The sequence below is a fragment of the Hyperoodon ampullatus genome (assembly GCF_949752795.1).
Source record: "Hyperoodon ampullatus genome assembly, chromosome: 13".
In the NCBI taxonomy this organism is placed as follows: domain Eukaryota; kingdom Metazoa; phylum Chordata; class Mammalia; order Artiodactyla; family Ziphiidae; genus Hyperoodon; species Hyperoodon ampullatus.
The window spans coordinates 39,186,292-39,209,990 of record NC_136926.1 but is presented as its reverse complement, the minus strand read 5'-3'; the positions used below and the strand labels follow the sequence as shown (position 1 = coordinate 39,209,990).

The window sequence follows — 23,699 nt, the reverse complement described above, 5'->3', positions numbered from 1 at the left end:
ATTAACAAAATAGGTCAAACTTGAATTAAAATTTTTTCATAAAAAGTTCTGAAAATATCAGATTAGATTTAAATTTTCCTCAAATTTCTATTGCCTCGTCCAAAGTAAAGCAAATATCTTTCAGCCTTCATGCCAGCTTTTCTCATGCCGTAAGGATGACAGAAATCTTAGCAAACTAGTATTTTTTTTGAAAATGTTTATCAGTATCAGTTGATTTTTAAGACCTGCTGCTCAGTAATAATACTAGACATTCAACATTTACAACTACCAGGACACAAAAATCTCAAAAACTACTCAGAAAAGGAGGACCTTACTCAGGAATGATGTCCATTCAGGAGAAATCAAAAGAAAATTCCTCCAGTGTTATTAAAAAGAGTGAAGATAAGAATCTAGAAACACAAATTCAAGGTTCTCAAAAGAATCTAGTAAAAAAATCAGGTTCAAAGGAAGCTATGAAATCACTGGTTAAATCTTCCAATGAAAATAAAGTCAATCAGCCTGAATTAGGAACATGCATGAGCACAAGGTCAGCATCCAGTGATAAAAAAGCTAGTAAACCTATTAATGAAAATATGGTGACTGTAAAGGGACATTCACAACAAGAATCTACAAAGCAGAAGAAATTATCTCAGAAAAAGTCAGTGCACAAAACCCCTAAATCAGATGAACAGCTTAATCGGAGATCACAAAGACTACAACAGTTAACAGAGGTTTCAACAAGGTCTCTGCGTAATAGAGACATTCAGGGTCAAGTTCAAGCAGTTAAACAGAGTTTGCCACCAACAAAAAAAGAGCACCGTAGCAATACTAAGAGTAAATCTAATAAAGTGAAAACAAATCAGAAACATGTGAAAAGAAAAGTACTGGAAATAAAGTCTGATTCTAAAGAGGATGAAAATTCTGTAACTAATGAAGTAATAAATTCCCCAAAAGGAAAAAAACGCAAAGTAGAGCATCAGACAGCTTATACTTGTAGTTCTCAGTGCATAAAAGGATCTGAAAAGTGTCTTCAGAAGAATACTAGAAAAGAGGAAACAAAATCTGTGCCTGTAACTTCTTCTGAGATAAAAAGATCAAAAATGGCTACTTCAGTGGTCTCTAAAAAGAATGAGATGAAGAAGTCAGTTCATACACAAGTGAATGCTAGTGCAAAATCCCAAAAAAGTCCACAGCCATCAGTGCCTGAACAAAGTATAGATAATGAGCTGGAGCAAGCAGGAAAGAGCAAACGAGGGAGCATTCTCCAGCTCTGTGAAGAAATTGCTGGTGAAATTGAGTCAGATACTGTAGAGGTAAAAAAGGAATCTTCACAAATGGAAAATGTAAAGGAGGAGAAGCCTACAGAAATAAAATTGGAAGAGACTGATACTGAAAGACAAATACTTCATCAGAAGGAAACAAGTCAGGATGTTCAGTGTAATCGTTTCTTCCCCAGTAGAAAAACAAAGCCTGTGAAATGTATTCTAAATGGAATAAACAACTCAACTAAAAAGAACTCCAACTGGACTAAAATTAAGCTCTCAAAATTTAACTCTGTGCAGCAGAATAAATTAGACTCTCAATTTTCCCCTAAATTGTGCTTATTACGACCCAGTTTTTCACTGCCTGCATTAGAAATGCATCATCCAGTGACTCAAAGTACATTTTTAGGGTCAAAACCACATGATGATAAAAATAAAGCTTGCCAGCAGGAAGAAATGAAAGAAATTAATTCTGAAGAAGTTAAACTTAATGATATTACAGTTGACATTAATAAAACCCCCAAAAAGCCTCCTGAAAATTGTTGTTTGGGTAATCAGATAAAACCACCTCCTCATCAGCCATTGGATAACCAGAAGAAAGATTCTTTTGAATCAACACCAGATAAGGTAATCTATTTTCATCATGTACATAGAGGTGTCTGAGTACTTTCTGATAAGATTTAAGTGTTTACAACATATTTTAACTTAAGAATTAAGTTGTAAAATGTTAAGGAATAGTATTTTATTAACCCAATCTTGTAGTGAGTGATAGAACTTACTGACACCTTTAGATGTCTCATATTTACATGAATGGTTGTCATTGTTTCCTTATTTTCGCCCTTCATTTTTATTTTATGTGAAGCATAAACCTGTTGAAGTCTAGCTTTTTCTTTTTCCTTTAACACACTGATTTGTTTCCTTTTTCTATTAATTGTAACCACAGAAACTATGTTTCATAGTGAGTGACTAAAATGTAGAACTTGAAGTTGGGCCCAATTCTGACCAAGTTGTTAAAATTAATTTCAGCTGGCACAACTCAACTTTCCCCACCAGATAAAATTAAAAAATTAAACATTTCTAATAGTAGAGATGCCTTTTGGTTTGACTTGTATAAAATGTCTGAAAGATGTAAATAATTCAGTCCTCAGGCTAAGAATAAAATTGTAGTGGCCAAGGATTTTTAAAATGGAAAAGTAAATTGAAAAACAGAATCTAAATAGCTGGAAGAAACTTAAATGATTATCTGAGAAGTAGTTTTGAAACCTTATAAAAGCAGCTGAGCCCATTTCTTTCCAAATTAAGTCATAGGTAAAATACCAATATATAAAAGCAATAGGCAGAAATTTTATATGTGTCAAACTTTAGCGCTGTATAATACGGGTTTTTAGAACTCCACCAATTTGTTTTAGTTATTTAATTTTATAATGAGAAAGCTGAGAGCAATAGAGGAATGTGGGTTAGGTCACATGTTTAGTTGTGCAAATAGATTTGAATTCAGGTGTTCTGATTCTCAGCCCATCATTCTTTCTACAGTGAGATACTCTGAATATTAGAAGATCATTTGAGAAAAAAATCGTGGGTAGAGAAGAAAGTCAAGTCACCTTAAAGTTTTAGGAGTGATTTAAAGTTCTCTTTTGAGGCATTTGGGTCTAGAAGCAAATTTGAGTAAGGAGTCAGGGCTTGTGTCAGAAGTCCCGAAAATAGATTATTGTCTACTCTCGTGGACTAAAATTGAAAGAACTTAAAGGGAACAGATACAATGTGGTACTCTTAGATTTTATTTTCTGTGCAAACGTGAATGAAAGCATCAATTAGAAGACAATTTTTCAAATAGTGATAGTAATTTAAGTAGTGAGTGGTAGAATGAATAATAAGTGTGGCCTCTTGCAGACAGAGTGGCTTTCTCTTCAGGGTGTGCCTTTCAAAAATTGACAGCTACACTCCAGGTGTAGTTGCAGAGTGTATCTTTTAACTCCTTGCTGCATAAATACCTGTGAAAACTCAAAAGGCAGATAGTTTATGGGGAATATATTGAGAAATAAGAAATCCATTCCTTTGGACTAACTACTAGAATAGAGATGTTTAGTTAGACTACATTATTTTGATCTTCTATAATGCTGCTTTTACTGAGATGTGCTTTGGATTTATGCAACACCTCTATCTTGAGGAATGTTATGAGAAACAGTCCTATGAAACTTGTGTTAAAATTTTTATTTACATACAAATTTACATGAGAAGTCTTGAGTTTCAAACGTTTAGAATACTACAGAGAGACCAACATTATACTTGTGTCTACCACCCAAATTTGACAAAAATTAACATTTTATTGACTTCAAGTCTTTTAAAATAAGAAAAGTACATTACAGATATAAAGACCATACTTCCCTCTACTTTCCATTCACCTCTCTCCCCAGAGTTAAATATGCTTCTAAAGTTGGTATGGATATTTTATATTTTTATTTTTGATTTCACTGTGTATGTATATATATCTATTATAAAGAATACTTAGCATTATTTGTATTTTAAACGTTTATATAAATGCTAACATAGTTTGTGTGTGTATATTCTATATATACATATTTTTTGCAACTTGATGTTGTGCAATCAGCACATTTGATATTTATTAATACATGGGTATTTTAATAGTTGTAAAGGAATATACCACAGTTTATTTATGTTTTCCTCTGTTAAAGCACTTCACTGATACCAACAATGTGATTACTATCACAGAGTGGTCAGGAGATGTGGTGGTGACCACACCATTTCAAGACATATTTGATTGCCTGCTGCATCTGAGACACTGTGCTAATAAAGCTACAGAAGATGATGTTTCCTGCCTTTAAGGAATTTACATTGTACTAGTCACTTAGAAATTTCTCTTCTTCCCATAAACGCTAAGATGTTTTAGTTCAGCCATCATAGTAGCTTTTGTTTAGTGAACACTGCCTCTTTGTTAGGCAGAGGAGAGCTTCATATAATTGTCACCACATTCTACAGCATGACTTCTGTTATTATCCATATATTACAGGTGAGGAGAGTGAAGCTTAGAGATTTAAGTGAGGCTTAGAGATCCATGTAAGTGATGGGGTCAGGCTTTGAACTGAGATTGGCTGGCTTCAGAATCTAGCTGGATTTATACTTGGGGAAATAGGAGAATGTAAAAAACAATGCTTAAATCATTTGAAAACTTCTGTGGCTGCTTGTAATTTTGCTCTTTTTATTATATGGTGTCAATCTCAGTACTGAAAAATGATGATGGTTGATAAGGCTGAGCATATGATAGCCCTTCTCTGAATTTTTTGGGCTGAATTTAAATTATTTGGATTTTATGAATTTTAAAGCTCAATTATTTTATGATTTGTTTTTTAAACTAGTAATTTACTAACTTCCTAATGGAGATTAAGTAGTAACATGTAATTGTTCTTACTGTTTTTAATTTTTCTGCTTTTTTTTCTTTTTTTCTTTTTTCTTTTTTTTTTTTTTGCTGTACGTGGGCCTCTCACTGTTGTGGCCTCTCCCATTGCGGAGCACAGGCTCCGGACGCGCAGGCTCAGTGGCCATGGCTCACTGGCCCAGCCGCTCTGCGGCATGTGGGATCTTCCCGGACCGGGGCACGAACCCGTGTCCCCTGCATCGACAGGCGGACTCTCAACCACTGCGCCACCAGGGAAGCCCAATTTTTCTGCTTTTTAATGACAAAAATAATGTTCATTTTTCAAAAATGTAACGTTCAAAAATAATGTTACATGTTCTTTGTAACAATCACAATACAGATAGATACACACACCTACATACACATAGAAAGTTAATTGTTCACCTCCTCATTTCCATTTCTTTGAGACAGCTAATGTTGATAGAGTTTGTAGTATTTTCCTTCGGTAGTTATTTAGTATCTGCTTTGACAGAGTTCTGATTTAGGGGCTCTTGGGAATACAAAGATAAATAAAATAATAATAGTCTTTGCTCTTAAGAGTTATAGGAGATTAATAAAAAACAACTAATTCAAAATAGGAAGTGATAAGGGCATGAAAGACAGAGATGAAGTAGATGGAAAGTTTGGGGAAAGGGGATGGGAAAACTTGGAGGAGACTTCATGGGAGGGGTTAATATTTAAGTAATGACTTGAGTTTATACAGGGGGTAAGGTGTTCTAGATTAGCGCTATCCAGTAGAAATATAATGTGAGCCACATAAATCGTTTAAAAATTTCTGTTAGCCACATTAAAAAAAAAAGAAATTGGTAAAATTAATAGATTTTATTTAACTTGTCATATAAAAATACTATTATTTCAGTGTGTCATGAATTTTAAAAACCGAGGTGTTTTACTTTTTTGTACTAACACCTCAAAATCTGGTGTGTGATTTATATTTGTAATAAATCAGTCATACTAACCACATTTTAAGTGCTCAGTAGTGAGATGTTACAGTGGCTATTAATGGACAGTGAGGTTTAGGTAGATGAAACTCAGAAAAAGTATAGAGCCAGGCAAACATGGAATATATCTGTTGGAGAGGTAAATTTTTTGATCTAGTGTGAAGAGGAATAATAGAAGTTGATGCTGAGAAGGGTAGCTTGTAGGGAGATCATAAAGAGACTTTTAAGGCATATCTGTGTGAATTACTCCATATATTAAATTTTCTTAGTATAGTGCTAAAATTCACTGAAAATATTGGGATAAGACCCAAAGGTTGATATAAAAGCAAATATTAACGTTTTGAATTATATGTGCTTAGAATTGCAGCCTATGTTTGGAATCTAAGCTTGAAAACAATCCAGTGGAAAATACCACTACTACTGTTTCATCTCTGCTCAGTCAAGCAAAAATTGATACAGGGGAGAGTAAATTTCCAGGTAATACTTCGAAAATATTGTTTGGATTTCACAGTGGTCAGACATACTTTTGTCAGCATAACAGTAGACTATATCCACTACCAAATAAGCCTGTTAAATCCTTCTTTTAACCATTATGTTTTTCTGATGTGTGATTATCACCATTCTTTGAAGGGGGAGAATTGCTTCTGTTGATTGGCTTGTTTACAGTACTTAAGATGATTCTTTGATTCCCTACCAAAAATTCTTTTGTTTTTCAATCTTTTGTTTGTGGACTTACTTTCTGGAGAAGTGTTACTTAATGAATTGCTTAAATTAGTGGTAGCATTATTTCTCAAGTATAAATGACTGTGCTTTACCACTTCAGGTTCTTATCTTTAACCCTTAATTACTCAGTTTTCCATCTTAGTAATTCTATCTTTGAATTAAGAATTTAATCAGTTGCTGCAGTTTGTCCACTTATACCATAAAAAAACTTTATTTTTGTAACCTTATGAAAAATTTGGGGGGAATTCCCTGGCAGTCCAGTGGTTAGGACTCGGCACTTTCATTGCTGGGATCCGGGTTCAACCCCTGGTCCGGGAACTAAGATCCCGCAAGCTGTGTGGCGTGGCCAAAAAAAAAAAAAAAAAATTAGGCAAGTATTATTTGAACTCTTGAATGGGGATTAGTGCACCTATATCGGATGAAGCACCAGGAGAAACAGAAAAGAAATTCCTAATTTCTGTTGTTTCTCTCTGGTAAAGGAAAGATACACTTGGAGCAAAATATTGAGTTCAGATAATTGCTTCCATTGCATGTCATTTAACCTTTTCTCTTAGTGGGGGAAGGGGAAGTATACTATGAACACAAGAAGTGCATTTATTCATTAGAAAATAAATTGATTATTGCATTATTTGATTAGCAATGTGATTAAAACTCCAGAGACTACAGGTTTTTTTTTGTTTGGGTTTGGTTTTTTATAAATTTATTTATTTATATTTTATTTTTGACTGCATTGAGTCTTCATTGCTGTGCGCGGACTTTCTCTAGTTGCACTGAGTGGGGTCTGCTTTTCTTTGCGGTGCTCGGGCTTCTCATTGCAGTGGCTTCTCTTGTTGCAGAGCACGGGCTCTAGGCTCACGGGCTTCAGTAGTTGTGGCTCACGGGCTCTAGAATGCAGGCTTAGTAGTTGTGGCGCACATGCTTAGTTGCTCCGTGGCATGTGGGGTCTTCCTGGACCAGAGATCGAACCTGTGTCCCCTGCGTTGGCAGACGGATTCTTAACCACTGTGCCACCAGGGAAGTCCTACAGGTTTTTTTAAACATGTTTTCATTTATTTCCATTTAGAGATTGTATAATTATGCAAGCATTTAAACAGTTTCCTTTATTGTTCGGTGCTAGTAATTATTGGTGAAACTAGAGACAGACTTGATCTACCATTAGATCTCTTCGCAGCTCTGAAGAGTAATTTCTAGGAAGGGGCTCTAATTTTATCAAATGGTGTTTATTAAAAATAAAGCATTTAGTGCACTGAGGTTTTGTCTTTATTATAATTTTTAACCATTAGATGGAGAGCTAGTACAAAGGCTTAGCACATAACCCATCTTTTGATTAAATCACAGGTTCAGCTCCCAAACAGCACAATATACTCACTAACCAAGCATCTAAGACCAGTGATAACAGGTAAGGTATTAGTTTAATATAAGTATAAATATGAGAACTTAAGGATTTTATACCTGTAAGTTTTGAGTTTGGGGTTTTTTCCCCCTGAAAGGTTGTGCTAGTAACCCTCGGTTTTTCACATAGAGGTGATACAAGTTCTCTTTTCATTTTAGTTTTTCCTATGTCTGTACATACTATTTCGTAGCTTTTATTTTTTTACTTAATGTATTATGGGCATCTTTTCTACATTCCTTCCTCATTCTTTTAAATTCTGCAGTAGATTTCATTGTGTGAATATTCCATTGTTTAACAGCTCTTTACTTTATAGAAACTTTGGTTGTTTCTAGTTTATTCCTATCAGAAAAAAAATTCCTGCAATAAACACATATATCTTTGTCCACTTATGTGACTGTATCTAGGATAAATTCATAGCTATAGGACTTAATCTGCATTGCCAAATTTCCCTGCAAATTGGTTGTGTCTTATACTCCCAGCAACAGTGTTTGAGAATGCTCCTTTTTCCCCAAAACCCCCATGATATGAGTATTAGCAACATGTAGAAGTGTTTTCAGTAGCTTAAAAGCTTTTTGTTGTCTTTAATTTCAAAATTAAATTAGTATGATTTTTTAGCTTTACTCATTACTGAAAACAGTATTTAGGACAAACTGTAGTGACTCAAATGGCTAAAACTATGAAATGTAAAACTTACTTATACTATAGTTAGTGCTGCAGTTTTTTGTTTATTTGATGCAAGTTAGTTGTTTCTTTGGGTTTCATTCCCTGTTTTGGTTTTTAAAATGTTATTTTTCCCCCCTTGGAATTGATATTTGTCAGTGTTGTATAGAAAATACGTTTTTTTTTTTTCCTACCAGTGATTTGAAGTGATGTGGATCTATAACATTTAATAGTTTTTGTTTGTTTGTTTGTTTGGTTTTTTTAAAGGGAGATACCACCAAATCATTCTTGGCCTAAGTGTAATTCCCATTTGGAGATAACAATTCCAAAAGAACTGAAACTAAAAGAAGCAGAGAAAGCTGATGAAAAACAGTTGATCATAGTAAGTATACAACTTGACCTTTTTGGTGAAATGTTATAAACATCTTATTTATGCACATTGTCAAGGAATAAATTCATTTTTTTCCTAAAGAGGTTTTTTGTCACCATAAGTCTTAATTATGGAAATATTCTTGGTATTACGACAGCCACCCCCACCCAGTGATTCCATCCTGTAACAAATAATAAAAATTCAAATTTCCATACTGCTAGTTTTATTTACAACAGATTGACACTTTATTTCACATTTGTTATTTCTTAAATGTGTCATTTGATCACTACCTTTTTTTAGTAGTTTAAATATTAAAATAACATGGAGCTTAATAACATGATTTTAAATATCTGTATTTTAGTGTATGTTATAATTTTAAAACTATATTTTACAGGAAGATAAACCAATAGTTAATTTGAATTAGAAAATAAGTAAAATTTGGTGGCAAGGTGGAAAAGAAGGAGATATTTTGATTGATTAAAAATCTAATTTGAGGGCTTCCCTGGTGGCGCAGTGGTTGAGAGTCCGCCTGCCGATGCAGGGGACACGGGTTCGTGCCCCGGTCCGGGAAGATCCCACATGCCGCAGAGCGTCTGGGCCTGTGAGCCATGGCCGCTCAGGCTGTGCATCCGGAGCCTGTGCTCCGCAATGGGAGACACCACAGCAGTGAGAGGCCTGTGTACCGCAAAAAAAAAAAAAAAAAAAAAAAAAAATCTAATTTGAGTGAGCACAGTATAAAAAAATGAAGAACCCAAAATAATAGGAACATTTAATGTAGTTCCAGTTAACATAATTAATAGGATTTTTTGGTACTAGATGATTGATTATAACTTTAGTATGGGAGAATAACTTTGTAAAAATTGTCTAGAAATTTTTGAGAAAGATTAGTGAGGGAAATAGTTGTTTCATCGAATTTAATAATGTTTTGTCAAATCAGTATGATAGTGAAACAGGATTAGACAAGTAGAATCTAGAGCTGCACTGTCCAATATGGTAGCCACATATGACTGTTGAGCATTTGAAATGTTGCTTGTCACAACTGAGGTATGCTCTATGTGTAAACATATATATTGCATTTCAAAGGTTAGTACAAAAAAGCATGTAAAGTATCTCACTAATTTTTAAAAATATTTAATACATGTTGAAATTATAACATTTGGGATATGTTTTATTAAATAAAATATATTATTAAAATTAATTTTACCTGTTTGCTTTTGCAGTCTTTAATGTGGCTACTAGTAAATTTAAAATTACCTTTGTGGATCACATTTCTATTGGATAGTGCTGGTCAAGAGTTGATGGTAATGATGATGATGTTAATGCATAATAACAGCTAATATTTTTGAATGCATTGTTCCATCTCCTCCACTTAATTAAGTTAAGCCTTATAAAAAAGTATGAGATAGGTACTACTATTATTTTCCATTTACCAGTGAGGAAACTAAGGTAGCTGCTTACTCATTACTGTGAAAACTGCCTTCTTGAAGAGATATTTGTATACCTGTGTTCGTTATTCACAGTAGCCAAAAGGTGGAAGCAACTAAAGTGTCCATCAGTGGGTGAATGGCTGAACAAAATGTGTTGTGTATGTATACAGTGGAATATTATTCAGCCTTTAAAAAGGAAGGTAATTCTGACATGTTATAATATGGTTGAACCTTGAGGACATTATCTAAGTGAAATAAGTCAGTCACAAAAAGACAAATACTGTATGATTCTACTTATATAAGGTACCTAGAATAGTCAAATTCATAGAGATAGAAAGTAGAATGGTGGTTTCCAGGAGCTGGGGGGGCGGTGTTGGGGAGCTGTTGTTTAATGGGTATAGAGTTTCAGTTTTTTGTTTTGTTTTTGTTTTTTTGGCCGCTCCTTGCGGCATGTGGGATCTTAGTTCCCTGACCAGGGATGGAACCTGTGCCCCTGCAGTGGAAGTGTGGAGCCCTAACCACTGGACTGCCAGGGAAGTCCCTAGAGTTTCAGTTTTGCAAAATAAAAATAATTCTGTAGATTGGTTGCACAACAGTGTGAGTGTACTAAATACTACTGAACTGTACACTTAAAAATGGTTAAGATGGTAAATACTATGTTTTATATCTTAACCACAATTTAAAAAAATTTTTTTAACTCCCTGAAATTTCAGGTAACATTTTGTCAGTAGTTTGAATCTTTTAGAATGAACTTCCCTTTAGTTTTTTATACAATCTTTTATTTACCATTTGATTTCTCTCTGCTCTGTGACCCTAGCTGTAAGGCACTGGCATACAGTTATCTGAGATCCTTTTTTTTCCTGTAATGAGTTGAAATTATACAGTTTTAGAGAAGGGAAAATAAAGGGATTATGCTTTTTTTAGTTAATATATTATTCTTAAAGTTAGATCATATTGCTGTAATTTTTCTTGTTAAATAAGGACAAGAATAGAAAACCTTTTGTAAACAATTACTATTCTACAGCACAAGTATGAATTACTGGAGTACAGGTGATTATAATCAGTCTTTCATACTTATTTGATATAAAGAAAACAGAAAATGTTTAATTTTACCTTTTCTCGAGTTTCTGGTGACATAAATACTCTTTTTAATATAACTAGAGCAAAACCAAAGATGTCTCTGAAACATTATTTCTTCTAAACTTTAGCAGTATAATTATTCACAGATACAAAATACATACTAGTTCTTATTTATAAAGTATTTGCTGTTTGGGGCTTTAGAACTAAGATTGTAGTGTTAAAGATACTTCTCAGTTCCTTTCAGTTGTTATTAAATGCTGTGGAGTGAGTGATTACTAAAATGGAAAACAGTTCTTAATAAAATTACATACAGATTTCAAAGATTAACATCTTAGTTTTTTGTTTGTTTGTTTTTTTGTTTTTGTTTTTTTTGTGGTACGCGGGCCTCTCACTGTTGTGGCCTCTCCCATTGTGGAGCACAGGCTCTGGACGCGCAGGCTCAGCAGCCATGGCTCACGGGCCTAGCCGCTCCGTGGCATGTGGGATCTTCCCGGACCAGGGCACGAACCCGTGTCCCCTGCATCGGCAGGTGGACTCTCAACCACTGCGCCACCAGGGAAGCCCCAACATCTTAGTTTTTATAATCAACATTGAATGTTATTTTAAACACTTCTCACTCTATGTTCATGTTATAGCTTTAGAGGCTGATGTTCTGGAATTATTCCTTTGGGGGGGAAAAAACCTTCTGTTTGTTTTTTATAAATAGGATGCAGGACAAAAAAGATTTGGAGCAGTTTCCTGTAATGTTTGTGGCATGCTTTACACAGCTTCAAATCCAGAAGATGAAACACAGCATCTGCTCTTCCACAACCAGTTTATAAGTGCTGTAAAATATGTGGTAAGTGGAATTCATGCCTTCTAGAATGCAGAATCAGATAATTAGAGATGAATTGCCAAATTTAAGTCATTGAAAAATTTTTGTCTTTAGGAAATGGTAATATATACAAAGCCCTTGTGGTATATATACAGGCTTATTTTAAAACAGAGCCAAACATAAAACCCAGCAAATTTATTCTGGCTGGTATATGTTGTGGGATTTTTGAATTTAAGTTATATTTTTAAAGTGTTATTGAACCTCTTCTAACAAGTAATGCTGTTCAACTTGAGTATTTAAAAAATTTCCTTTGATTTTAATAATTATTAACTATTGATAAGCCTGCTTAATATTCAGTATAGCTTGACACACTTTTTATTTGAGGGATTGTTAGTGCTGTATATTATACCAAATAGACTGGGGATTTCCTTAACTTCTCTTTGCTAACATGAGAGCTTTTCTTAATAAAATTAAAGAGAGAAATTCTTGATGGTTAAAACCTCAGAATTTGTAGTATACTTAAAAAAAATCCCACAAAGTAAATAAGTTTTAGTATGTATTTTTTGATGTATGTGCATTTGAGGCATAATGGGTATTACTGAATACTTGTTTTTGGAAGTAGCAAAATTTTAAATAATTTTGAACCATTTCAGATATCTTGTGAAAATAGTAATTTAATGTAATTGCTGTTTACCCATATCTGAAATGGAATTTATTTTTATTTTATACATGTTACCTTCAGTACTGTACACTCACATTAATAAGACCTCCAGGATATCTGAACTGAGATCACCAATTCATTTCATATAGGCACCAGATGTTGGATTATTTAAAGATCTTTATTGGCTTCAGTTAAATTTGTATCCTTACCTTTGGTTGAAGGATTTATGTTCATGGTTTTATTTATCCAGTTACTTCTTCCCAAGATAAGTGGGGTTTTCTTTTTTTGGTTCCCTTCTGTGATGATCCTTTATATTCCTTATTTCATCTGCTTTTCCACACATACACCCTCCTACTGCTTAACTAAATAAAATATAAGGTGTGTGGACATAGAATATCTATAGCTAGATATTGATTTGTCACTTGAAATTTGTACTTTTCCAATTTGACTGTATTAATATCCTTACAACTTGAAAAGAAAAATAGCTCTATCAGGCAGCTAAATTATAGAATACTTCTTTGGCAAAAATATTTGTTTATTTTACATATGTGAATCTGGTAGAAGTTAAAATGTGTTCTGCTCAAGTTACATTATCTGATTCTCGCAACCAGTTTCCTCAAATTATGAAAAGATTTGGTTTAAAAGACTTAATTCTTTATTTTAAAGGAAGTTCTTAATTTCTGACACAATCTGTAAAGAAATCAACCAGGAATTAATGTACTCTGCTCTTCCACAATACCAAAGGAAATTAGTTTATGGAACAAGGTGGAGTCATCACCTTCTCAACAAATTCTGGCTCTTGCAAAGCTGTAAAGCAGTAGAGCAACTTAGGGAAGACTGATCCCTGCCCCAGACCCCACCCCCACCCTCCTTGATGGGACAGAGCTATGGGTTATTTTATTTATTTTTTAAATAAGCTCAAGAGAAGGAATCGAGTTTAGCAGTTGGCCATCCTTCACTACCATCAAAGTTAATGTTCTTATCTTTTGCTGTTTTCAAATGTGTAGGTATACATAGATTTTAAGGTAGAAACTCCTCCAGAACATTGTAGCATTCTTTTCTAGTGTATGGAGAGAGGATAAAAACATACCTATGTTAAAGATACTCTGCTGTGATCACAACCCTGGATTTTGGGTTGTGACATGAATCATTTATTGGGCACCTAATATTGTGCTTTTGCATTAAGTATTCTTAAGTGTTTGATGAAACATCTAAGTTTTTAAAATGCCAGTTCATCTGTTGTGTATGATTCTTGGAGAGAAGCATATAGAAAAGAAGTCATTTCGTGCTCTGGCTTTTATTTATTTCAAATGGGCAGTGTTCAGCGATTGGAAATCAAGTTTTCTTCCACTTAGAATAAATTAGAATGAGTTATGCTTTTTATATTTTAATCAAACATTCTTTAGAAAATAAGTAGTTTTTCCTTAGGGTAAAAAGTTTCCCTTAGACATGGTAATAATCTATGACAGGTTAAAATGGCTGAAGTCTTCTTTTCAAAAGATTAAAATAACATATAAATTATATAGCCATAGTATCAATAGAAATTGATGCCACAGAGGCTACTTTTGGTTGACTAAAATATTTTCTTTTTCTTTTCCTTATCCTCTTTGGTTTGGGGTAGGGGAGAGAGTGATGGTGCTCTTTCTCTATTCCTTCATTGTACTCCATCTGCCTCATTGACACCATTTGAGGAAATGTATTTTATCTGACTTACTAGAAACTATTTAGGAAGGAGCCCCTTAAGGCCTCAGGGGGAGCCTGGATTCTGGTTTAGACCTAGGTTCATTTCAGTTTCCCTTCATGAACTAAGATACTGTTTTCCTAAAGGTGTGAAGAGAAAGCAGGAAAAACTCCCCCAAGAGCACTGAGCCATGTTGCTAGGCAAGGAACCTGTCCAGAACTCATCTGTATTTTGAGCTTTTAGTAATGCAGAAGAGGAATAATGTGTGGGTTCTTTGCAGAAAATCTCCTAACTTAATCTTTCTTACCTCTGTCTTTCCCTTATCTCCTTTGAATTGATTAACATTTGACTGAATGCTTTGTGGAGGACCTTACTCTCAAGGGTATTTGATATACCCTTGCCTTCAAATTTAGGAACAAAGTCTGAAAGAAATGAAAAGTTAACAATAGAAGATTTAAGTAACTATTAAAGCAATAAATCAATATTAACTATTTAAATTAAATTATAAAGCGAAAGAGAGGCATGGACATATATACAGTACCAAACATAAGGTAGATGGACAGTGGGAAGCAGCGGCATAGCACAGGGAGATCAGCTGGTGCTGTGTGACCGCCTGGAGGGGTGGGATAGGGAGGGTGGGAGGGAGGGAGACGCAAGAGGGAAGGGATGTGGGAACAGATGTATATGTATGACTGATTCACTTTGTTATAAAGCAGAAACTAATTTAAAAAAATTAAATTATAAATTAGCTTTGCAGTTTAGAAGTGATAATTACTTTGGTAGAGCAGTGATCAGAAGAGGGGTTTGTTTTCATGCCTTGATGACGAGAAAAACTTCGAAGAAGGATTTGACAGATCCCTGATTAGATGTACAGCTGCACTATCCAGTATGGTAGCACTAAACCACAGAAAGAAAAATGCTGTTCCTCAGTTACAGTAACCAGTGCTCAGTAGTCACATGTTGCTAGAGGCTACGTGTTAGTGTAGATGTAGAATATTTGTATTGTCACAGTGAGTTCAGTTAGGCAGTGCTGCTACAGAAAGCTGAGTCAGGGAAGCCATGATCCAGTAACCTTTAATTTCTTTTATGTGAAACTTGAATACATGTGAATTTACTTCTGCATACTTTTTCTATATTCCTTTTGAAGATAATTAGGACAAAGAGGAAACTGGGTGTGGAGCAGGAATAGGGATTTTTAAGTCTTGGGATTGGGAAAGGAATCCGAAGCAAAGTAGCATTGGCTCTTAGAACTGTACTCCGACATTGTTAGGGAATAGGGAGCCCAGGTATATTTGTAGGAGGAATTCAGAGAGCCGACTCAGAATTTGGTCTGAGTTTCATTGAGTTTCCCTGCTTAAAGGTTGAAAGTTGAAAGTTAAGAAGTAGTTTCTTTAGAAACAGGTAGGAATTTGTTACATAAAAATTACCAAATGTCTTATTTCAAGCATCCAAGTGTTTTTTCTCTCTTCCCTGACACACATTTTTAGTTTGTCTAACTTATTATATCTTAAAGACTTAAAATAATGTGGTGTATAAATGTAGAATGGGAGCAGTCAGAAAGTAATTTTCCTTTGGGATGTGAAGGCCATATATTGGAGAAAGAATACCTTTAGAATGAATGTTACATGCAACAAAATTTTACATTTTTTTAAATAAATAAATTTATTTATTTATTTATTTATGGCTGCGTTGGGTCTTCGTTGCTACGCGCAGGCTTTCTCTAGTTGTGGCGAGCGGGGGCTACTCTTCGTTGCGGTGCGTGGGCTTCTCATTGTGGTGGCTTCTCTTGTTGCGGAGCATGGGCTCTAGGCATGCGGGCTTCAGTAATTGTGGCATGTGGGCTCATTAGTTGTGGCTCGTGGGCTCTAGAACCCAGGCTTAGTAGAAAAGTGTTGACAAACTCTGGGGAGTATAGTGGCAAATAAAAACTTCAATCTGTTTTTCCTCTACTTTTCTCTATTCCAGAGATGGTACTGCCATTTACTCATATCCACAAGCTGAAAACTTCAGAACAGTCCTTCAGTTTTCTTTTTATTGTGCTTCTAACTCAATCTATTAGTGAATCTCACCTTCAAAATAGATTCCAAATACTCCCACTTTTGTCATGTCTACTGCTCCTGCTCTGAACCAAGCTGGCATCATTTTTTGCCTGGACCACTTGTGTAGTGCTTTCCTAACTGGTCTCCCAGCTTCCATTTTTGTTTTCCTTTAATCTTTCTCCATGTTGTCCATAGCAGTCTTTTAAAAACTTGAATCAGATTATGTCCTTCCTTTCTTTAAAATTTTCCAGTGATTTCGCATCACACATAGAATAAAATTCAGAGTACTTAACTGTGGCATCAAGGCCCGGCACACTCCCCCTTCTCTAATCACATCTCCTTACACTCTTCCCCTTACTTGCTGTACTCCGGTCATGCAGATCTTCCTTCTGTTCTTCAACCACTTCAACCACATTCCATTCTTAGTGTATTTGTACTTATATTACTTTTTCTTGGAGTGTTCTCTCAGATCTTCACATACTGGCTCTCTTCATTCTGGTCTTAAAGACACCCTCCCTGACCACCCAGTACAAAATAGCTCCCCTTGTCCCTCTTCTGTCTGTATAACTTACCACACTCTGAAAGTTTGTTGTGTGTATTCCCCACTAGAGTAGAAGCTGTGTCGAAGCAGAATCCTTGATAGTCTGTTTATCATGCTGAAGAGCATCTGCCAATGTGTAGTAGGGGCTCAACAAATACATTGAGTTAAAGAACAGATTTTGATTTGAAGCCTCAGAACAAGAGTGGTGAGTCTCAGTTTTCTCATTTAAAAATGAGATTAAACCAGAAGATTTCTCTGGACTTTGGCAACTCTGATATTTGTTGATATTAAATCATTGGGAATTAATAATATAAATATCTTCGGGGGACATGGAACATATTGTAAGTTAGAATAGTAACATACTTCAAAATATGTAAAGCAGCCCAAATTTGAATTCATTGTGGCAGTTAGAGGTTTATTAACTAGGTTTGCATATTGAATTATATATCTGACTGAATTTAGGTGCTAAAATCGTTTGTTCTTTGTTTAGAAAAATAGTCAAAGAAATTTAACTCTTTTTTTTTTTTTTTTTGCTAAGATGTAAGAGGTCATTATAGATTATTTTGTACCAGTGGTTTTTCTTCAGTTGTATTTAATTTTAATTTTCTGTAAGATAAATTTTTCTTTATATATAAAAATAATGCTTCTAATCCTTCTATCATAGGAATTAAATCTTTGAGAGTTTTAGTTTCTCTCCTGAAATTCTTCTTTCACGTAGTTTTTCCTCTTGTCCTTTAAAATCTTTAGCATACGTGTAATAGCAATTTTAAAGTTCTTTTCTGCTAATTCAAACATTTGGGTCACACTGGGCCTGTTTCTACTGACTTTTTCCCTCTTGATCTTGGATCATAATTTCCTATTTTCTGTCCATGGTCTTACTTTTTTTTTATAGACTTTATTTTTATAGAGCAGTTTATAGGGAAATTGAGCCTACGGTAGAGAGAGTTCCTGTATACTTCTGCCCCTACATATGCTTGACATTCCACACCAGAGTGGTACATTTGTTGCAGTTGATGAACCTACATTGACAAATTATCACCCAAAGTCCATAGTATATATTAGGGTTCACTCTTGGTGTTTTACATTTCATGGGTTTAAAAGATACATAATGACATGTATCCAGTAATGTCATACAGAATAGTTTTTCTGTTCTCCCCAGCCCCTGGCAACCACTGATCTTTTTAACTGTTTACAAAGTTTGGCCTTTTCCAGAATGGTATGTAATTGGAATCATACAGTATGTAGCCTTTTCACATTGACTTCTTTCACTTACTATTATGCATTGAAAGTTACTCTGTATCTTTTCATGATAGCTGATTTCTTTTTAGTGATGAATAATATTTTATTATCCTGATGTATCATAATTTATTTACCTATTCACCTACTGAAGAACATCTTGGTTGCTTCCACATTTTGGCAATTGTGAATAAAGCTGCTGTAAATGTCCATGTGCAGGTTTTTGTGTGGACATACCTTTTCAACTCGTTTTTGTAAATACTAAGGAGTGCAAATGCTGGGTCGTATGGTAGGAGTATGTCTAGTTTTGTGAGAACTGCTAAACTGTTTTCCAAAGTGGCTGTACCATTTTGCAATCCCACCAGCAATGAATGAGATTTTCTGTTGCTCCACATTCTGGCCAGAATTTGATGTTGTCAGCGTTCTGGGTTTTAGCCATCCTAATGGTTGTGTATTGGATCTTACTGTTGTTTTAATTTGCATTTCCATGGTGACAGAATAGGGAGCATCTTTTCATATGCTTATTTGCCATCTGTATATCTTCTTTGGTGAGGCATCTGTCCAGATCTTTGGCCCTTTTTTTTTCTTTTTTTACTTAATTAATTAATTTATTTATTTTTGGCTGCATTGGTCCTTGTTGCTGCACACGGGCTTTCTCTAGTTGTGTTGAGCAGGGTCTACTCTTCGTTGAGGTGTGCGGGCTTCTCATTGCTGTGGTTTCTCTTGCTGTGGAGCACGGGCTCTAGGTGCACGGGCTTCAGCAGTTGTGGCGCGCAGGCTTCAGTAGTTGTGGCTCGCAGGCTCTAGAGCACAGACTCAGTAGTTGTGGCCACACGGGCTTAGTTGCTCCGCGACATGTGGGATCTTCCTGGACCGGGTCTCAAACCCGTGTCCCCTGCATTGGCAGGCGGATTCTTAACCACTGCGCCACCAGGGAAGTCCCTGGCCCATTTTTTAACAGGTTGTTTGTTTTCTTATTGTTGAGTTTTAAGAATTCTTTGTATATTTTGGATGACAGCCCTTTATGAGCTAGGTCATTGTAAATATTGATATCTCCCAGTCTGAGGTTTGTCTTCTCATCCTCTGGACAGTGTCTTTTCCAGAGCAGAAGTTTTTAATTTTAAGCTTAATGAAGTCCATCTTATCCGTTCTTTCTTTCATGGATTGTGCTTTTGGTGTTGTATCTAAAGAATTATTGCCATACCTAAGGTCATCTGGATTTTTCCCTTTGTTATCTCCTAGGAGTTTTTATAGTTTTGCATTTTACATTTACATCTATGGTCCATTTTGAGTTAATTTTTGGGAAGGGTGTAAGGTCTGTGTCTAAATCCTTTTTTTTTTTTTTTTTTGCACGTGGACATATAGTAGTAGTTCCAGCACCATTTGTTGAAAAGACTATCTTTTCTCCATTGTATTGCTGTTGCTTTTTACCAAAGATCAGTTGACTATATGTGGGTCTGTTTCTGGGCTTTCTATTCTGTTTCATTGTCTCTTTGTTTCTTCTTTCACCAGTGTCACACTGGCTTGATGATTGTAGCTTTACAGTAAGTCTTGATGTCCAATAGTGTTAGTTCTCTGACCCTGTTCGTTTTCAATATTGTGTTAGCTATTCTGACTTTTTTGCCTCTCCATATAAACTTAAGAATCAGTTTGTCAATATCCACAAAATAGCTTGCTGGGATTTTGATTGGGATTGCATTGACTCTATAGATGAAGTTGGGAAGAACTGACCTGTTGACAATATTAAATCTTCCTGTCTTGCCTTATAAGTTTTTCTTGGACATTGGACATTGTGTATAAAAGAACACTAGCAACTGAAGTAGATAATCAGATAATTCCCTTCCCTGCCGCTGCCCCCCGCCCCCTAGCCAAAGCTTTCCCTTCTTTCTGTCTGGCAACTACGTTAAGGGGCTGATCTCTTAGATTTCATTAGGAGTTGAGTTGGGTTGAAATTTTTAGTTATTTTATCCATTTGGATTTTTAATGTCTTAAGGTTGGGATCAAGTGCCTTTCTCCAGCAGAGGTTGAGGATCTAAACTCCACAGTACACAAATCTCTCTATACCTCCTAGCCCCACTCAGCAGATATCCCATGGGAGAGAGTTGGTGGAGAATTACTTCTGTGTTTCGCGCTCCTCCAGATTTCAGACTTCCACGCCAGCTCACTTACGACCATTAAGAATTTGATTGATTTTTCCCTGTCTCAGTAAGAGACTTTTCTTGTCCCCTGCCTGTGGCAATCCTGCTCCTCTAACACACTGATTGGTCAATGTCTCAGGGGTAAAAATGGCTGCTGGTCTCTGCTCACCTAGGTAGGGCGGGTTCATCTCTGGAAATCAGTCCACAGCTCTTCATTGCCTTAAAAAAAAAAAAAAAAGAAAACAAAATATTTTTTAGTTTATTGGGTGTTTTCTTATTACAACAGGACCAGTGATCTTTTTATGACCTTCTTTATCTTAACTGGGAGTGGAACTCCCAAAGATACACGTTTAGAGAACATTTTTCAGTAATGGATTTGGGACTTGGGGTGGAGGGGAGTTTGGGCCATGAATTTTTTAAAATCATGAGTGAAACTGAAGAGGTCAGTAGATTTGCTCACTAAGCCCAGATGACCTTGAGATGAGACTGACATCAAATGAAATATTTCTTATATACTGGGAGATTATTGCTACAAGTTGAAAAGTGCTTAATTGATGAATCCTAATAAAGGGATGTTTTGGATTCCTTAGTATTTGAGAATGACAGGAGAGAAAAGAATCTCATAATTCTTCATTTGACTTTTAGTTAGGTCTGACCCGAGTATACCTTAAGATAAATATTATTCCTGTAGTAATAGATTTGATGATGTAATTACAGATGTTTTCTTAACTGACACAATTGGGAAAATTGGGTCAGTTAATCAAAGAAGTTGATTCAAGTGGAGATCCTTAGTATCAGAATACCCAACTAATAGTAGCTTAGATCATAAGGATACATGTTTTCTTAAGAAGAAGTCTGGAGGTACATAGTCTTGGGGTTGTTCCATTCAGCAGTTCAACAATCAAAAAAATGTTTTTTAAAAATACCCAACATGAACACTGGTATTTCTCCTTCAGTGCCCTCCTCTCCTTAGTGTGTTGACTTCTTAGCTTCATAGCTGTAACTTCATGGTCTATAAAGTAAACTCCTGTAGTCCAGGTACCATGTTCAGATTTAAAGCAGGAATGTTGGTTGGAGTGGGTATTCTTTCAAAAAGAGTCCCTCAAGTGGTTTTTTCCTTTTATCAGTGAAGAACAGCATTTTTCCAGAAGCTCTTGCAAAGTTCCCTATGTCTTATTCACCAGAACTGGGCCTGGTAGCTAGCTACCCTTAGCTGCAAGAGAGCTGGGAATGCAAGAATCTGTCAAAAAGAAGTAAGAGAATATGATTTATTATGCCAGTGGTTCCCAAGGTAGGGGAATGGGGTTTTTATTACATAACTTCTGTTAGGTAGCGTCTAGAAATATGTGGAGAGTATTGACATTTGGTGGGCAGGGTTTAGGGGTACTAAGCTTTTTGCAATGCATGTGACAGTTCCAAAGAAGGTAGAATGTCTAGCCTAAAGTGCCAGTAACAGCCCTGTTGAGAAACACTGGACTATTTGGAATTTATTGTTGGAAATACACAAATTACCACCCCAAACAAAATGGTTAAAAAAAGAATGGGAGAGAATGGCTTGGGATGGGCAAAAAGAACAATGTCTTCTATAGGGTCATTACATAGTTTAAACATTTTATTATAATTTGAAGCCTATCAATATATGTTAAATGTAATTGATGGGGGGAAGCTGTTTCTTTGAGTATGGATCTTCTAATTAGTTTAGCTTTGTCTTTTTCCTCATATAAATCACACCCATAGCCATCCTTTATGATGTACTTTTAAAAAAATAGAGGAAGAACTTAAATATTGCAGAGCAACCTGAGAATCTGGGTATAGAATTGTTCTTGTTGCATTTCTGATTTTTAAAAGAGACTTGGCCTATTTGCTTTTTTCCAGAATGTCCTACCTAACTTTCATTAAAACAACTGTTTTTGCACTCTTGTTTTTTAAAGAGGAGATGCAGACCCAAATACCTGTGCTTTTTTTTTTTATAAAAAAATAAGTTCATTTATTCATTTATTTTTGGCTGCCTTGGGTCTTCGTTGCTGCGTGCGGGGTTTTTTTTTTTTTCTAGTTGCGGCGAGCGGGGGCTGCTTTTCGTTGTGGTCCATGGGCTTCTCATTGCGGTGGCTTCTCTTGTTGCGGAGCACAGGCTCTAGGCGCGCGGGCTTCAGTAGTTGTCGCGCACAGGCTTTAGAGTGCAGGCTCAGTAGTTGTGGTGCATGGGCATTGTTGCTCCGCGGCTTGTGGGATCTTCCCGGACCAGGGCTCAAATCCGTGTCCCCTTCGTTGGCAGGCATATTCTTAACCACTGCGCCACCAGGGAAGTCCCTGCACTATAATTTTGGCAGTTTATTTGATTGCATTTTATAGTTAAAATAATAAATTGGCATAAACAAATAGGAACAAACAAATGACTCTTGGTAATCACGTCACTTAGTTTTGGAATTCCAAAGTAGTTGTTTACTGGTTGACAGTCAGTGTGCCCCAGGCATCAGCTTCTGTTACCCAGGGAAAACTAAGCATTGGTTAGTCCAGCAAGTTGATTAGGTGGACATCATTTAAGAAAGTTACTGCCATGTATTAAAAATATCTAATTAGCTGAGCTCTAGACTTTTTTCCTGAATTATAAATTGGGTGACCTTAATAAAAACCAGACTTCATCACTTCTGTTTCTTTTAGATTTTTGTTTTTCTTAATCAGAAGCTATTAAAACTCCAAGTAGTTTTAAGATTCTACCATTTTACCCATGAAAATGTTTTGGTGTTCAGAACATATTAAGCACCTCTCATAAAAACCTATTTCTTAGAACTTAGATTTTTCTCAGGAAGTGGTGAAAACTATAATTAAAAAAATATATATACAGGGCTTCCCTGGTGGCGCAGTGGTTGAGAGTCTGCCTGCCGATGCAGGGGACACGGGTTCGTGCCCCGGTCTGGGAAGATCCCATATGCCGCGGAGTGGCTGGGCCCGTGAGCCATGGCCGCTGAGCCTGCGCGTCCGGAGCCTGTGCTTCGCAATGGGAGAGGCCACAACAGTGAGAGGCCCGCGTACAGCACAAAAAATAAATAAATAAATATATATATATACACACATATATATACATACATATATATATATATATATATATATACACACACACACACACACATGACAGGGATCTTAGAGAAATGGAAAATAACTGTTGAAAACAGATGTTGCTCTGTAAATCATTGAGTTCCTTCCAAAGTAATTTTAAAAATTGTATTTCAGAATCAGATGGTCCTTAGTTATGAAAAGGCATTATTGAAAATTTTTTCTTATATACCATTATTGTATTACTTGCAAGAAAGAGCATTTAAA

General features: G+C 35.6%; 1 protein-coding gene across 1 annotated transcript in view; it reads left to right on the top strand.

Annotated features, from left to right (window-relative positions):
* Positions 1 to 320: 320 nt before the first annotated feature.
* Positions 321 to 23,699, top strand: part of ESCO1 (establishment of sister chromatid cohesion N-acetyltransferase 1) — a gene marked incomplete at its 5' end in the record, with an annotated part of 41,598 nt that continues 18,219 nt past the window's right edge. Inside the window, 5 exons of the mRNA XM_079718022.1 lie at positions 321 to 1,868; positions 5,975 to 6,092; positions 7,677 to 7,737; positions 8,659 to 8,773; positions 11,975 to 12,106. Coding sequence (XP_079574148.1) covers positions 321 to 1,868; positions 5,975 to 6,092; positions 7,677 to 7,737; positions 8,659 to 8,773; positions 11,975 to 12,106 — 1,974 coding nt within the window. The remainder of the gene's footprint in view (positions 1,869 to 5,974; positions 6,093 to 7,676; positions 7,738 to 8,658; positions 8,774 to 11,974; positions 12,107 to 23,699) is intronic.